The 15804-nt window shown below is 41.6% G+C and overlaps 1 protein-coding gene across 1 annotated transcript in view; it reads right to left on the bottom strand.

Moving 5' to 3' along the window:
* The window catches only part of DOK6 (docking protein 6), a 225520-nt gene extending 210048 nt beyond the window's left edge, over positions 1 to 15472 (bottom strand). Inside the window, exon 1 of the mRNA XM_084887401.1 lies at positions 15075 to 15472. Within this exon, the coding sequence (XP_084743527.1) occupies positions 15075 to 15140 (66 nt within the window). The 5' untranslated portion in view covers positions 15141 to 15472. The remainder of the gene's footprint in view (positions 1 to 15074) is intronic.
* Positions 15473 to 15804: the final 332 nt, after the last annotated feature.

The raw sequence follows: 15804 nt of genomic DNA, 5'->3' as shown, positions 1-15804 counted from the left end.
GTTAGCAACAAGCTCCTTGCATAGCTACAGAAGCATATAAAAAACTAAAAATTAAAATTAGAAATTAAAAATAAGGGACTAGACCATAGGTCAAGTTTATCACAGGAGAGTAAGACTGAACTAGAGTGGGCATACATATTGGGTAGTCGATACAGTCCAGGTACGACTTAATCCTGAGTTCCAAACTGTTGGGCTCTTCTTTTCACTTTCAAAGCACCCAGGAATGGTGATAAATTATTTGATTGGCCTAATATATAGTTTGTATTTTGCTATTTTCTTACTTTTTAGAATGTGGTAATTGATATAAAAGCCACTTAATTAAAAAGTATTTGCTGAACATATTCTGTCACTTCTCATTGTCTCTAATATTTGATGTAAAAGATGGCCTTGCTATCCAGTTCTCAAAAATACATTTAATGATCTCCCATAAAGGATCAAGCACAGTGTCAGCAACTATTGAGAACCAATAAGGAGTGACAACACCAAAATGGCAGTGTAGGGAGGCTCCATCTTTGCACAAAAGCCCCTGAAAACCAGAACCACTATCAGAGTTAGCTTCTTCAGAGCTCTGGAATGGAGCCCAAAAACAGAACCACCAGGGAAAGCTTTTTGAAGAAAGATGCTATTGCATTGCCCTGAGAGACAGCCGTGGCATTTTAATTGCCTGCGGGACATCTCCCAGCCTCCTGATCAGTGGTGGCCCAGAAAAACAGCAGCCCAGACTCCTGGTGCAGGCTGCCGGTGCCAGAAGGAACACATGGGCATCATTCTCAAAGGCTTGTGGTGTGTTTTTTGACCTGCCTAAAAGCTCCCTGAATGACCAGCATGAGGGCTTATGGTTAATTCATCAGTATCCTCAGGGATAAGGTAGCATTTTCTGGAAAATCCTTGTCACATGATCATCTCATGCATTTTTTTATTCCTTGTTCAGTCAGTTCTGGTAGTCTGTTTTTCTAGTTTATCTATTTTATATAGGAATTACACACCATGACTAAGTGGGATTTATCTCAGGGATGTAAGTATGGTTCAACATATGAAAATTGATCAAAGTAATATACCATCATAGATTGAAGGGAAAAAAGTCCCTGCCACATAGTCATCTCAAGCAAACAAAGCACTTGACAAAATCCAAAACCCTTTTATAATAAAAGCACTCCATAAACTAGAAATGGAAGGAAACTTCCTTCCTCACAAAGGGCATCTGTGAAAATCCCACAGCTAGCATTATACTCAATAGTGAAAGCCTGAAAGCTTTCAGTTTAAGATCAGGAGCAAGAATGAGCACTTTTGTTGCTAGTATTCTACACTGTATTAGGAGGGCTAGCCAGAAATATTAGCTTATAAAATATCAAAGGCATCAAAAAAATTTTAATGAAGCAAAAATATCTATATTTGCAAAAAGCGTGACCTTTTATATAGAAAAAATACATGCACACACAGCCAAATACTGTTAGCACTAATAAACACATTCAGCAAAGTGGCAGAATACAAGATCAACATGAGAATCTCAGTTGGATTTCTATATACTAGCAATGAATAATCTGAAAATGAAATTAAGGAAACAATTCCATTTATAACAGTATCAAAAATATAATACTTAGAAATAAATGTAACCAAAGAGGTGGAAGACTTGTACACTTAAACTACAAAACATTGCCAAAATTAATTAAAGAAGACCGAAATAAATGGAAAGACATCCCATGTTCATCAATCAGTAGTTAGAATGGAAATACCCACCCAGCAAGAGATCTGCATAGTAAGTGCAATTCCTAGCAAAATCCCATGGCCTTTTGAAAAACTTTATGTGACTCAAAACTCAATATGGAATTGTAAGTAACCCCAAGTAGCCAAAACAATTGGGATAAAGAACAAAGTTGGACGATTCAATTCCCAAATTTAAAATTTACTATAAAGCTCTATCCTGGACTTGGGATCGCCATCTCTAGGGAGGTGATACCCGAGAACTTAAATTGGCAAATGTAGCAGGAAGATTGTTGCAGGTCTATGTGTAGGGAGCAACATGAGCAACTCCTTGATGCAAGATAGAGCTAGAAGCAGGTAATTCTATGTGTCTAGAGTATGTGATACAAGGGAGATAAAAAATACACAGGGAACTGCTGGAAAGGCTAAGGGCAGATCCTGAATGGTCTTGAAGTCATGCTGAGCTGAGAGTTTATCTATGCAGTGTTTCCCAAACTTTTGACATATGTGTACCCCTTCTATAATTTTCGTAACGCTGAGTACCCCTCATACTCATGAGAACGTAGAATTAGGCGCAGCTAAGCACGGTGCAGTGCATATCCCCACCAAACTCCGGTGCAACGCGTACCCCCACCAAACTCTTCCCGTACCCCTGGGGGTACGCATACCACACTTTGGGAAACACTGATCTACAGCATCATAAAGTCAACTAATAGAATCTGAAACAAATGGAACACATATGGCACTCCATCAGTTATTCTCTTATAGGCAGAGATATCTAAAAAGCAGATATGAATTCATATGTCTCCAGCTTTCAAAGAGTAACAACTTCTGTCCTAAGCAGCAGTGGTCAGAAGAGTGGGGTCCTCTGGTGCCAATAATATTCTAATAATTACACACTCCTTTATAGCATTTTACTTGCATCACTTTACTAAATGATTTAACTCATTTAGTCTTCACCCCAACACCTTTTGCAAGGTAGAAAAGTGAAGAACAAAGAGGAGATCAATTTCCACACACACTGCCAGTGTGTGCTGGAGCAGAGTTTTAACCTGAAACAGTATTGCCATAGAATCTATGCACTTGACCACTAAGCTACGGTAGTCTCACAGGGCTTCGTAAGGGTTCAGTCTCTAGCTGCCTGCTGAGAGGGAGCTATGAAGTGAGCACGTAGTCAATGTTCACATTCAGACACCAAAATCTTCCTATCAACACAGAAAATTTTAAAAAATCAATATGTAAAAATCATTTCCACATTTTTTATTCAGACCCTGACTTTACTAATGCATTCATTGAAAGGTAGACTACCCTCTATGTACCCTCTTTGTATCAAATGAAAAAATCTGAGTTATCATCATCATTTTATATAAAATTATTGTGAACTCCACATATTTGTGTATTAATTCAATAAGTATTATATAGAGATATAGAGCACCTTCCAAGGCTCAGCCTATCTTATAACAATGTAGTGAGGAGAATGCAGATGTCCCTAACACTAATAAATGTGTGTGTGTGTGTGTGTGTGTGTGTATACATACATAAATACATATATATATATATATATATACACACACACACATATATATATCCTATCTAATAAAGATAGAATATGCAAATTGACCATAACTCTGCAACAAATATGGTGGCACCCACAGCCAGTAAGAAGGGAATATGCAAATTGACACAAAGCAAGAGTCAGAAGGTGGCTCTGGGCTGGAGTGAAGGCAGTGCCAGCAGTAGGGAAGGAAGGCCTATTCTCGCATGAATTTTAATTCATCGGGCCTCTAATATATCCCTATGAATGAAAAAATATATATGACTATAATATTTGAGGGGAAAATACAAGTATTTTAAAGATAGTAATCAGCATATAAAAAAGTATCAAACAGAAATTAAATTCCTATTGCTGAAAAATAATTTGCCAAGCATATTAAGAATCCTTAAAAATAGCTAAAACTTAAAAGCGCATAAGGAATAATTCCAGGTAATTTTGTAATCATTCATAAGATGAGCAAATTTACTCTATTTTAAGGAAAGAGAATAAAACAAGTCAAAAATAACATTCATGGTGAAATTTAAAAAATAATAAAACACAAGGTAAATGAAAGACTGATTAATTATGCAGAGTTTGTACACAATTTAGGATTATCCAAATCCTCTGAATCCTTTACTTTGTTCTCTTACCCCATCTCTGCATATCCCAGGGTAACCACATTTTAATCCCAGGCTTAAATGTTATCGCCTTTTTTAAAGTATTTTTCTGAACTCTGCCCTCCTTCCAGCAAGAACAATTTGTCCTTTTCTCTCAATATCGAAAATACTTTATTGTGTCTTCCTTAAAGCACTCAAAATACTCAGTGCTGCATTATGCATAGTGATGTTTCACTTCTATCTGAGCCATCTCTTTATATCACAGAACACCTGGGGTGCTTTTCACATGCAACAGCTGTTGAATGAACAATTACTGTGTACATCCCCTGGTGGTTGATATTTTTATTATAAAAAAGAAAACAGATTTGTATCTACATTGACTGCTACATTGTCCCATGCATGTTCTGGTGGGCTGAGGAATGGAATGCTCTGATTCATGAATAACTTGTTCATTTAACTTGTCTATGCTACCCAAGCTTGAGTGAGCCATGGAGAGTAAAGCTTTAAAAAGGCTTCCTTATAAGAACTGAAGTTCAGAATAATTCCTATTAAATTATACATCAATAGATGTTATGTACAGAGATGACTCATTAAATATATTTTCTCTTGTCCTCCAATGTTTTCAAAATATCTATCACTAGCTGGTAAGATGGACACAAAAGGAACAGTGTAATTATTGAATTTCAAAAAGTAAGCTCTGTTAGAGTAGAACTAGAGGCCCAATGCATGAAGATTTGTGTAAGAATGGGCCTTCCTTCCCCTGGCTGCCAGCACCACCTTCTCTCTGGCTGGAGCCACTTTTCCACCTTCCCACACTGCCAAGAGGCCCAGAGGGCTGGGATGGTGTGGAACACCTGCGTCGTCACCATGGCAACAACACAAGTCCCACCCCACCCCTGCCACTGGGTGCCTGCATATGCAAATTAACCCACCATCTTTGTTGGGTTAATTTGTATACTCACCCTGATTGGCTGGTGGGCGTGGTGGAGGTACAGTCAATTAGCATGTTACTCTTTTATTAGTGTAGATATCTGTCATACTTTTATATATTTTTGATAGTATAGCACAGTACTATAATAGTAGCTTCCATGAAATGTTACTTTAATGTCATGGGGCATTGACATAAGGGTGATTTTTTTTTTTTTTTTTTTTTTTTTTTTTTTGGTGTGGCTATTAGAACTGATTTAATATGAACTCAAAAAATGCACAAAATTTGCCAGGAATAGGGGGATATATATGTAGTTAATTTGCAAAGCTTAATTTTAGTGCTTTTCTGTCTTCTATTATAACTTCAAAAGCTTAAAACAGTCAACTAATTTTTAAATTAGCCTAATGGAACTCCCATAAGTGGGATCTAAAGTACTTTAAGAGCTGCTGAATTTCACCCCCGCGTGCAGATGTCTATGCATACCCCTCGTGTGCACATGCTATCTTCTTGCATTTTATTTGAGCCTCTTCACTTTCACATAGGGAAGGATTATTTTCCTCATTTTTCCCATGAGGAGCTTAAAGTGCAAAGCACGGAAGTAATTTGAAGTTTCAAACTCAGCTTTGCCTGGCTATGAGCCTTGTCCCCACCTTTCCATCAGGGCTTCCAGATCCTTCTAGACTTCCCCACAAAGCCGAATGCTACCTCACATACCTACACTCAGAAAAGAAGAACAAAAGCCATTTAGAAATAGTTAAAAGGCACAATAAAATGGGAAACGGATTATCCCCAGTGGAAAAAATCATGTGTAAATAAGAAATCTTGCTGTATTTGCAGCTATAGTGAGTGCATACAGCATTTTTCCAATGTTCACTAAGCTTTGGAAACACTTTACAGAATATAGAACATCCGAGGGTTAAAATAAAATGTAGAACAAAATCCCAAATGGAAAATTCCTGTGCTCTCTCTCTTTACCTTAGTGTCAAATAAGTGACTATTTAAATAATTCCTGAGAAGAAACACTCCACCTTTCTTTCCAAACTAGTTATACCCAGGTCTTTGAAAGGGAAAGAATATCTGTGTCTTCTCCTCTGCTGTGTATACCTAAGACACAGAGCTTAGCAAGTCCCTTAAAAACACATGTATACTGAGCCTTGCTGTGTACCGCACCCAGTGACCAGCAGGGGGACTTCTCACAGCGTGAGACCTGCATGGACATGTGACTTAGCTGTATCTGTGGTAATTTTTGCTGCTATTCTAGTTTTAAAACATTGCTATTACATCATAATTAGTTTCTAAAACTTGATGCAATAAGAAAATATTGCTTACTTAAAAGTCAGTTGAACATCCCTTGTCTGCACCCAGTTCTACTGGGTGTCAGAGGGATAGGTTTCTGCAAAATATCTACCCGTATTTTCCTGTGTATAAGACAACCTCCTAATTTTACAGTTAAAACATAGGTTTAGGCCTATATTCGCTGTATAAGACTACTCCCCACTTCAAAGAAAAGACTTACTTTGCCGTCAAGATCTGCAGGTAATTTTTGTGCAATTTTGGTCTTTTGCCCCGATTTTCGGTTGACTATTTTGTTTCAAAAGTCGTCTTATACGCCGGAAAATACAGTAAGAGAAAGCTTCCCAGAAGTCAACACTATTATGTTTATGCCATTCAATTAAGTAATGCATTTTAAAAATATTTCTCTGAGTCTTTAAAAAAAAAAAAAAAAAAAAAAGGAAGGAAGGAAGGAAGGAAGGAAGGGAGGGAGGGAGGGAGGGAGGGAGGGAGGGAGGGAGGGAGGGAGGGAGGGAGGGAAAGAAAAAGCACACACCAAACATTCAGGGAGGAAGATTGAAGCCTGCTTTCTAAGAGTGTATGATTACCCATTCTCCAAGCATCTAAGCAGAAGGAGTGTTCAATGAGCATTAATAAATACAGTTCTAATAGATCCCCTAGAAACCCTGAATGTGTTCTGTTTCAATTTGAAAATAAATTTGGGTCTTATTAATATTGACAAAGTAGATTCAAACCCATTAGAAGACTCAGAATGAAGCTCTTTAAATAAAACTGAGTAGAAGACAGTGTCTATAATTTTACTTACACCACAGTTGTCACAAGCCGCCACTTCCATGACTTCGCAATAATCAAAACCATTAAAACCAGCAAATCCCTGGGTTCTGAGGTCAAGCAGACATGTCCACTGCCTTCAAGCCTTGATTGAATAATGCTTATTTGGCTAGGAAATATAATGCACATTCACTTTATCTTTAATTAGGAAATCGTAGGGGACTGCTCTTTAACTTCATTTATTTTATATGTTTCAAGCATGACACAAATAAGTATTTTCCAATGGACATTTTTAAATTGTATTAGTATGTGCTTTAAATAAAATTGAATTTTCTTCCATTAATACATGTATTTCATTGTATTTTCATAAACAGCAGGAGTTTCCCATTTGGGATTTTGTTCTATATTTTATTTTAACCCTCAGATGTTCTATATTTTCTTTTTCTTTGAGGGAGAGTTTAAGTGTATAAACTCTGAACTCTAATTTCTAGGCATTGACACCAACAAATGTATTACTGCTGCCTGTAGTCACTATTTAATTAGCTAAACTATAAATAATGTTAATTTTACATATTGAAATCATGTTCAAATTCAAAAACATATATATCTGCTCCCTCTCTTTTCTCAAAATAGTAGATGAATAAATAATCAGCTTAAAGGAGTTTTCACTCTACTCAGTTTATCTATAGATTTGGTATCTTTTAACCTATTTTAGAATTGCAGTGATGAACTGTTAAGTTTTGTAATTTTTATAGAAAAGTTTCACTAAAATTAAACTTTATTATGGAATATTTCAGTAACATATTTTCAAGTTCTCTCACCTACCACAGCTGGGGATGGAACCCACAATGTAGGTATGTGCCCTGATAGGGCATTGAACCATCCACCGTTCTATGCGCCATGTATGGAAGACAGTAACAATACTTCTACCAACTCAGCCACAAGATCCAGAATTCAAGTTCTCTCTTTTGTTTCCCTTCCTTTTGTTACTATTACTTATGTAGATTTCCAAATTTGAAAGGCTGTGGCTTTGAAGAAACAGTGCTTAATTGTAGGACACTAACTATTTTTAATACATGTAGTAAAACAAAACACAATTAAGATAGTCCATGACCCCTTCACCCTGCCCAGATTACTCCATTTACTGTCTAACCTCTCCTCATGAGTTCTACCTCTTCCGTCAGAACTAACTGAAACGCCTCTATGTTTCTGGAGCCTTCTTGGTTCGCCGTTGCAGAATTGCCTTCTCTTTCTCTCACCATTTCCCCTTACAAAAGACAGATATATGACCATCTGTTTATTTTCTTAACCCCTTATTATATGTGCTCCCAGAAGTTAAGATTCATGTTCTCTGCTTTGATGTTTCCTGGGCACTTACATAGTGACTACACAGAGAAAGACCTCAATATATTCAATATTCAATTACTGAATTATTATTAGATACTAGATCTGGAAAACAAAACAAAACAAAACAAAAAAACAGCTTGCATTTAAACCAGCAACAACCAATGAGAATATCTCATTTAAAATAAAAAATATTCATGCAAAACAACAACAAAAACATTAAGTACATAAGAGTTAATTCAACAAAATATTGGAAGTATAAATTCAAAAACAAAAAATAGGACTTGTTTTAACAAGCTCATGGATAAGAATATTTAATAAAGGAGGTGAAAAACTGGCTATCCATATGGGGACAAATAGATTCCAAACTTAAATCTAAAACTGAGGATTAATTACAGATTGATTAAAAGTATAAGTGTATAGAGTTTTACATGAAAATAATAGAAAATAGCAATTTTATGTTTCAGTGAGGAATAACTTCTTAAATAAGACTCAAAAAGTACAAGCCACAGGCAGAAAAATTGATTTCACTAAAATGTAAAGTATCAGTAAGACACAGGAAACCATAAGAAAATTAAAGGCAATCCACAACATGGAAGTAGATAGTTTGTAACAGTATTACAAATATAAGATAAAACTTTTAGATCCTGATATCACATACAAAGATGGGCTGTAGAACTGAAGAACTAACTCACAAACCAGGAAAATTTATAGGTCAATAAATATGAAAGTATGTGCAAAGTGTGGAGAAGCACAACTTTAAACCACCCATTTACCCCGGAGAGGAAAAAGTCTCCCCCACCAGGTTTGGTGAGGAAGCGGAGGGAAGGGGACTCAGTGGGAATGCATTTGGAGACACCTTTGGGAGACACCTGGGCAAAACCTAAGACGACCCCCTAATTTTACAGTTAAAACATAGGTTTAGGCCTATATTCGCTGTAAAAGACTACCCCCAACTTCAAAGACTTACTTTGCGGTCAAGATCTGCAGGTAATTTTTGTGCAATTTTGGTCTTTTGCCCCCGATTTTTGGTTGACTTTTTTTCGTTTCAAAAGTCGTCTTATACTCCGGAAAATACGGTAAGTATGTGCCAATCTATGCCCAGCAGTTCCTGAAAAAATTCTTGTACATTTGCATTAGGAAATACAAACTGGAGAATATTTACACAATTGAGTGAATAAACTGGAACTCTATATCAGAATGATTTAATCTAAAAAACATAACCTTGAGCAAAAACAAAAATGTTTCATGAAGTCAGACTGTATGATTCCAATTAAATAAGTTGAAACCATACAAAGCAACAGTATACAGTATTTAAAGAAATACAAAATAGAATCAATATAGAAAAACTACGCATAGAGTTAGAAACGTAAATTTACTTCTTTGGCTACTGTGTTGGGGAATACAAGGACTTCAACTTTATCCATTTTATTTCTTTTTTAAAAGCTGAAGAAAATTCAGCAAAAAGTTATTTTTAATAAAGTTTTATGTTCTCTGTATGCCTGAAATATTTCATAATTTAAAGAAATATGCCAGTATTAATTACTATTAAGGGTATGATTAAAGAAGTTCTCTCTTTATCGCTCTGGGCTTATAAATTGGAACAATTACTTATGAGCAACCTGAAAACATCTAGTAAAGTGAAAATGTACATGTTTTAAAACCAGCTACTCTATTTTTATCCACATCACATATCATGGGGGACCTTGGATACATGTGATCAGAGAGAATGATATTAAATGTATTTGGTGAAGCACAAACTGCAAAATCTTTAAAATGTCCATTACTAACAGAGGCAGCGTAGTTTATTCATACAATACAAACACTGAAATGAACAAATTTGATCTATATAGTAACAGGTAAATACTGAATACAATCGTGGGGGGGTGTTAATTGGCAAGAGATTCAAATGGATTTTCAACTCTCAGCATTTTCTATCCCAAACAAATTAAGTCAGAAGAAAGTACTGTTTATTGGTAAAATTTGGGTAGTTTGTAATATGATTCTGTGTAATTTCCAGTATGCTTAAAATATTTCATAATTTAAAAATCTCCAAAATCAAACAATGGTAGGTATTGTGGATAGCTCTGAATTACAAGTTTAAGTTTAATTATTACTCTGGGTAATGAGAATCCATGGGAAAACTTAAGAGGGAGAATTATATGTTTCAAGCTGAAATTTAGGAAAATGACTCTGGCAGGACTACAAGAATAATCAGGCAAGCAGCAAAAAGAACCACTGGGAAGTCCCATCCACGCTTGAACCTAAAGTTATAGATGCAGAAGTTCACTGCAAAGAGACCACAGATGACATTCCCAGGTGGCACCAATAAGATGTGGACTTGGTTGGTTGTAGTGCCTCCGAGAAAGGCAAGACCCAGTGTTGCCTCTGAGATCGGGCCCTGAATCATTTTTAAATGAGCAGCAGTGTTAAAGAAACGTCTACTTGCATATGTTCCTACGGGGCAGAGTGGCTAGTTTGGGAAGAAGAATAGGACGTTCTATTTGGACTCATTCATTGGCTTAGAGTGCACTAAGGGTACAAGCAGGAAGTGTTTCCTGGAAAGTCGGGCATGTACATCTGGAGAATAGAAGTAAGATGGAAGTTTAAAATATCTACTTTAAAGAAATCTTTTGAGAAGTATGAATAAAACTGCAGGGCTTAGGAATATATAAGGATTGTAAGGGAAAGAGAATATGATTTTAAGAAATAGCCCATCGGAGAACTCTGGCAATGGTGGGTATTGGGAGAGCAGGAGGAAGAGGGAAGTCTGTGAAAGACCTAAGTAGGAAAGGCGGGCGAGGCACAGTGAATGTATCCTTGCCCCCTCCCATGAACATGTATGTGACAGCTGATAGAAGCACATGGTTTATTTAGGGTTGGAAATTGATTATATATGTGTGTGTGTGTGTGTGTGTGTGTGTGTGTGTGTGTGTGTATCAGAAGGTACTTCTGGTATTGGACACAAATTAAAGTGACATTTTAACAAATAGGCAGAGAAGAGCTAGTCTGGCACAGACAAGGAGATCAACACCCACGTGAGGAAGCATGGTGGCCTGGCAACCTCCACTCTGGTCCTGTGGCTCCAGCACATGAACCATGCCATGTCCTTTTTGCCAGGCTAATACGTCTAGAACACCTTTAATCAAGCACCTGCTCTGGATTAAAATCTCACTACACATTCCCCCTTTGGCTGTATAAAATACAAAACCCAGCAAAGTATTTTGTCCAAACCAAAGAGAAGAGCTGCTCCAAAAGGATGACATTAAATATAAAATACTCCAAAACCATGATGTTCCTTCATTGTGGCAAGTCAAGCCAGTGTCTGATGTTTAGAAACACCAGTTTCAACAGGTAAAAGGGTGTGTGTGTGTGCGGGGGGGGGTCTACCATAGAGTTGGGCATATTGCATACAGGGTAGGGCAAAAAGTAGGTTTACAGTTGTCTGTATGGAAAATAATACAATGATTAATACATTATAAGACAAGAATAAACTGTTTCGTGTAGTATTCACAACTGTAAACCTACTTTTGCCTCACCCTATATTCATGGAAACAGTGATATGTTGTAAAGCAAAATTAACACACAAGTTAAAGAAATGACTAGAAGAGTTACGTCATTATACTCTTAAAGATCTGATACCTTTAAAAAGTTAATGATTTAATAAACACAATTTTAAAGGACAAGAACACTAGAATTATTTTCTTAAATGACGAAAAGCTGATGGATGAGTTAAGACAAATGTCAAAGCAAACAGTAAAATAAATAAATAAATAAAAATGAACACTTACTGCTTTGCCCAAAGAGTCAGCTAAGGAGCTAGCTATGCTCAACAGGTAGCGCTAGAATCTCTAAGACACATGGCAAGGGCCCCCTCAACCCTTCAATCTGGAGGCACCTGGGTAAGGGTTGGCCCACTGCCTTGAGGGCAAGAATGCTTTTCTGCCCTCACTCAGCCTAACACTAAGCTCTGGTTTGTGAGCAGTAAAGGGTACATTAGAACATTTCATCTCAAAATAGTTTTCATGACACAATGATCTCTCTGATACAACTGGCCTCAATTCAGGCTTTTCTTCCCCATTAGAATATTACAAAATTAGGTTTGGAAGCATGAATTCTGTCTGTCAGTAATCAAATATCTGTACACAAATAGAATTACTTTTATTTTGAAATTTGATCTTGAACATGAACTATAAAACAATAACTATGAACCTTTTGAGTTAAAAATAATTTGGGAAAGTCCACAGGTCTAAGCCCATAAAATTAGCGATATGTATTATTAATCATAAAAATGAAGTATGTTTATGTAATTCCTATTTCTACCATGTTTGGGCATGACTAAATCGGACATCTTCATTTTTAAAGCGCACAATATTTGCTTAGAGTTTTATTATCTCCTGGGATGTACTTATTAAGCTGCACACCTTTGAGAACACTAGAATATTCTGAATAGAAGCAACTCTGAAGTTTCTCTTTTAAATAAATCATACTCTCCTAAAGGGTCAAGGGTAATTTAGTTTAATACCTGACCATTAAAACTACAGCACAAACTGCTTCAACACCGACCTCTGCGAAGTTCACATTTCTCAAGTACAAATGGAGCACAAAAGCAATCCATCTGTGTATAAAAACACTTTTATTGTGTTCCCGGAAGGCTGTCCTTTACAAAGGCATAGCTCTAAACAGCGCGTATGGAACGAGCAGCTCGGAACATGTAGTAAATACCCTACCATGGCACACATTTTTAGGGGGAAATGGAATTCTAAAAAGGGCATTTCGAAGGCTGGTAACGCCACAGTTACTTGAGAAGCATTCCATGTTCTTTCCTTGGAGCCTTTCCTTTAATTGGGTTGCACACTCCGTTCTTTTGTGTGTAATCCTGGAAAGCTCGAGTGGGGGAGGAAGCCTGTACGCCCCACGGGCAAGCGCGCCAGGAGAGTCCTCGCGGTTGTGTTCCTCGGTCTCGTCTTCACGTAACACGGTGACTCCTGCGGGAGCACACGCACACATATCCCGGGGGACGTAAATCATTCATGAGCTTATAACATCTGAGATGTCAGACACAATGGAAATTCCAAGAACGGGGAAGAGCAAGGAGGATGCATAAGCGCCACGTGGGCGAGGGAAGGGCTGCAAAGGTCAAGTTCCTGAGATGGTTCCCCCCTCCAGCTCTAGCTCTGCGCCTCCTTTCTTGGCTGAGGGCTGTGCTGGTGACAGATGGGAGCGTCCGGGCTGCCAGAAGCCAGGGGCCTCCTTCCTGGACGACTGCGGCTTCTCACGTGGCTCCTTCCTTATCTCCTGGGAAAGAAGGAGGCGCATTCTTCTGCCCCAGAGCAGCTCCAGACACCCTGCTGAGGGTTGCCTCTCCCATCACCCCGTGCCAGGCTGGGGGAGGGGCTTTGTGACCACCCAGTTCTGCACGCCCCTCTTCTGCAGCTCTGAAGTTCCAGAATGGGTGCCCTGTGCCCTTGGGGGACAATCAGCACCTTGAACGTGGAAACCCAGCCCTGAAGGCAGCACAAGAAGGCGCGTTGGCTTTCCCCTGCCTCCAGCACCCGCGTCCCCCAACTCCCCACAAAGGGACCTCTGGGTGCCTGAGGATCCTTCCTCTTCTAGGGACCTTGGTTCAGGTGAATGAAGCTATGATTCTCTCCCTTTTTTCTTAGTTTTAAAATCAACGAGGTGCTCCCTCCTTTCCCCCTCTCCAGGGTCGGTATTCCTCCATTCCGATGTGAACTCAAGGAATGTTCTCATCCAAGGCCGCTTGCTTCGCCCCAGGACCCCGGAGCTTTCCCAACAGGAACTTTGAGAACAGGGAGGTAGACAGACAACTCAGCACCCCCTAAAACGGACACTTTTCACCCCCAGCAGGCGTTTCCCTTCCCGTTCCACCGGCGGCTCGGGTCAGGCTCCTGTGCCCACTCCACCTCCACATCCACCTCCGGGACTTGGTGCCAGTCACCCCGATCCCTTCTCCAAGGTCTGCGCAGCCCCCTTCCCAGGTGCTTCCCCCTGTCCACCCCCCCTCCCAGGTCCTCCTCGACCCCTCGGCCCCTCGGCCATCCACGCGTCCTTCTTACCTCCTAGTCTGCTCAAGAGAACTTCTGAACCACCTGAGTCTAAACGGTTTCAGTCCCGAGTCAGGAAGAGGATTTTAAAAAACAAAAAAACAACTATGAAAAGGTCTCTAGAAACTTTGCTGTCTCCAATGCTCCGGTGCGACTGCCGCGAGCACACAGAGCACACACCTGCCTGCCCCGGGGGGCGCAGGAGCGGGGATCGGGGTGCCCCCAGGACCCGGCGCCAGACCGCGGGCAGCTGCGCGGGGACCGTCACCGCGCTGCCCGCCCCCGGCGGGGACTCGCCGTGCTGCTTGGGCATCAAGACAATTGTGAAATGGGCTTGGGAAGCGGGGGCCAGAAACCGGTGATTCTAAACACACACACACACACACACATCGGTGGGTCTGTCCACCTCCTGCCACTGAGCAGTGCTGCCCGACAGGCTACACTTTTGAGAGCAGACCGGGGGGGAGGGGGGGTGCACGGGGTATAAACTGTCCTCCGAGGCACATTCGTCTCGGACCTGACAGTCCCTGTCGCCTACACGACTCCTCAGTCTGGATCCGAATCAGCCCCACGCACAGGGCGAAGGGGACCGAGGCGCTCCCGGAGCTCTCAGCACCCCCTCCCCACCTCCCCCAAGCAGAGCCCCCAGGCAGAGGCAGGTGCGGCCCCCGGATCTCCGAGCAACAAGCGCGCCGCCTCCGGGAGGCCCGGCCCCGCGCCGCCGGGTCCCGCGCGGGTCACCTCTCCCCGCCCCCCGCCCGGCCCGCGGCGCCCGGCGGCGGGCGCGGGGGAAGGAGAAAGCCGGGCCGGCCACTCACCCCCAGCTTCCTGCTGCGGATCTTCACGTAGCCCTGCTTGACGATGTCGTTAAAGTTGGAGGCCATGCCAGCGCGCTGGGCTTCCGCGCGTCCGGAGCCGCGGTCCGCAGCCAAGTGCGCGCAGGTCCCGCATCCAGCCAGCCGCCGCCGGCAGCGCGCCTCCGCCCGCCCGGCGCCCCGGCGCCCCCCGCGCCCGCGGGAGGGGACAAGGGCTGGGCGGCGGGGCGGCCGAGGGCTGGGACGGGGCCTGGCGCCTGGAGCAGCGAGCGGCGCCCGCCCTCTGCGCGCGGGTCCCCACCTTCGCCCCCGCCACCCCGGCAGCTCCCGCGGGCGGGCGCCTCACTGGGTGGCGCACCGCTGGCCGCAGCGCACCATCGAGGCTCCGGGGCTCCGGGGGAGGGGAGGGGCGGGGGGCGGGCCGATTCGCCGCGTGGCTCCCTCCCCCCGGCCTGCGGGGCGGCTGGGCTCCGAGAGGCTGGCCAGACGCCCTCCACCACTCCCGCCCCCTGTGCCCCGGCCCCCAAGTGCTTCCAGATTCCAGAGGACAAGCGCCTATGCCAGGCTCTGGACCTCCACTCCCGAGGGGACCCCGGGAAACACGGGTGGCAGGGATGCTTCCAAGGAAAAAGGCAAGTGGGAGCGAGGAAATTGTGTATTGCAAAGGCCGTGTGTGCGGTGCATTTTTTTATTCCCGGGCTCAGGCTCGCTGGCTGGCCAGGTCTCTGCCCCG

This window comes from Pipistrellus hanaki (assembly GCF_964339955.1).
Source record: "Pipistrellus hanaki genome assembly, chromosome: 6".
Classification (NCBI taxonomy): domain Eukaryota; kingdom Metazoa; phylum Chordata; class Mammalia; order Chiroptera; family Vespertilionidae; genus Pipistrellus; species Pipistrellus hanaki.
Note: the sequence above shows the minus strand (reverse complement) of the source record. Positions and strands in the feature narration are given on the sequence as shown.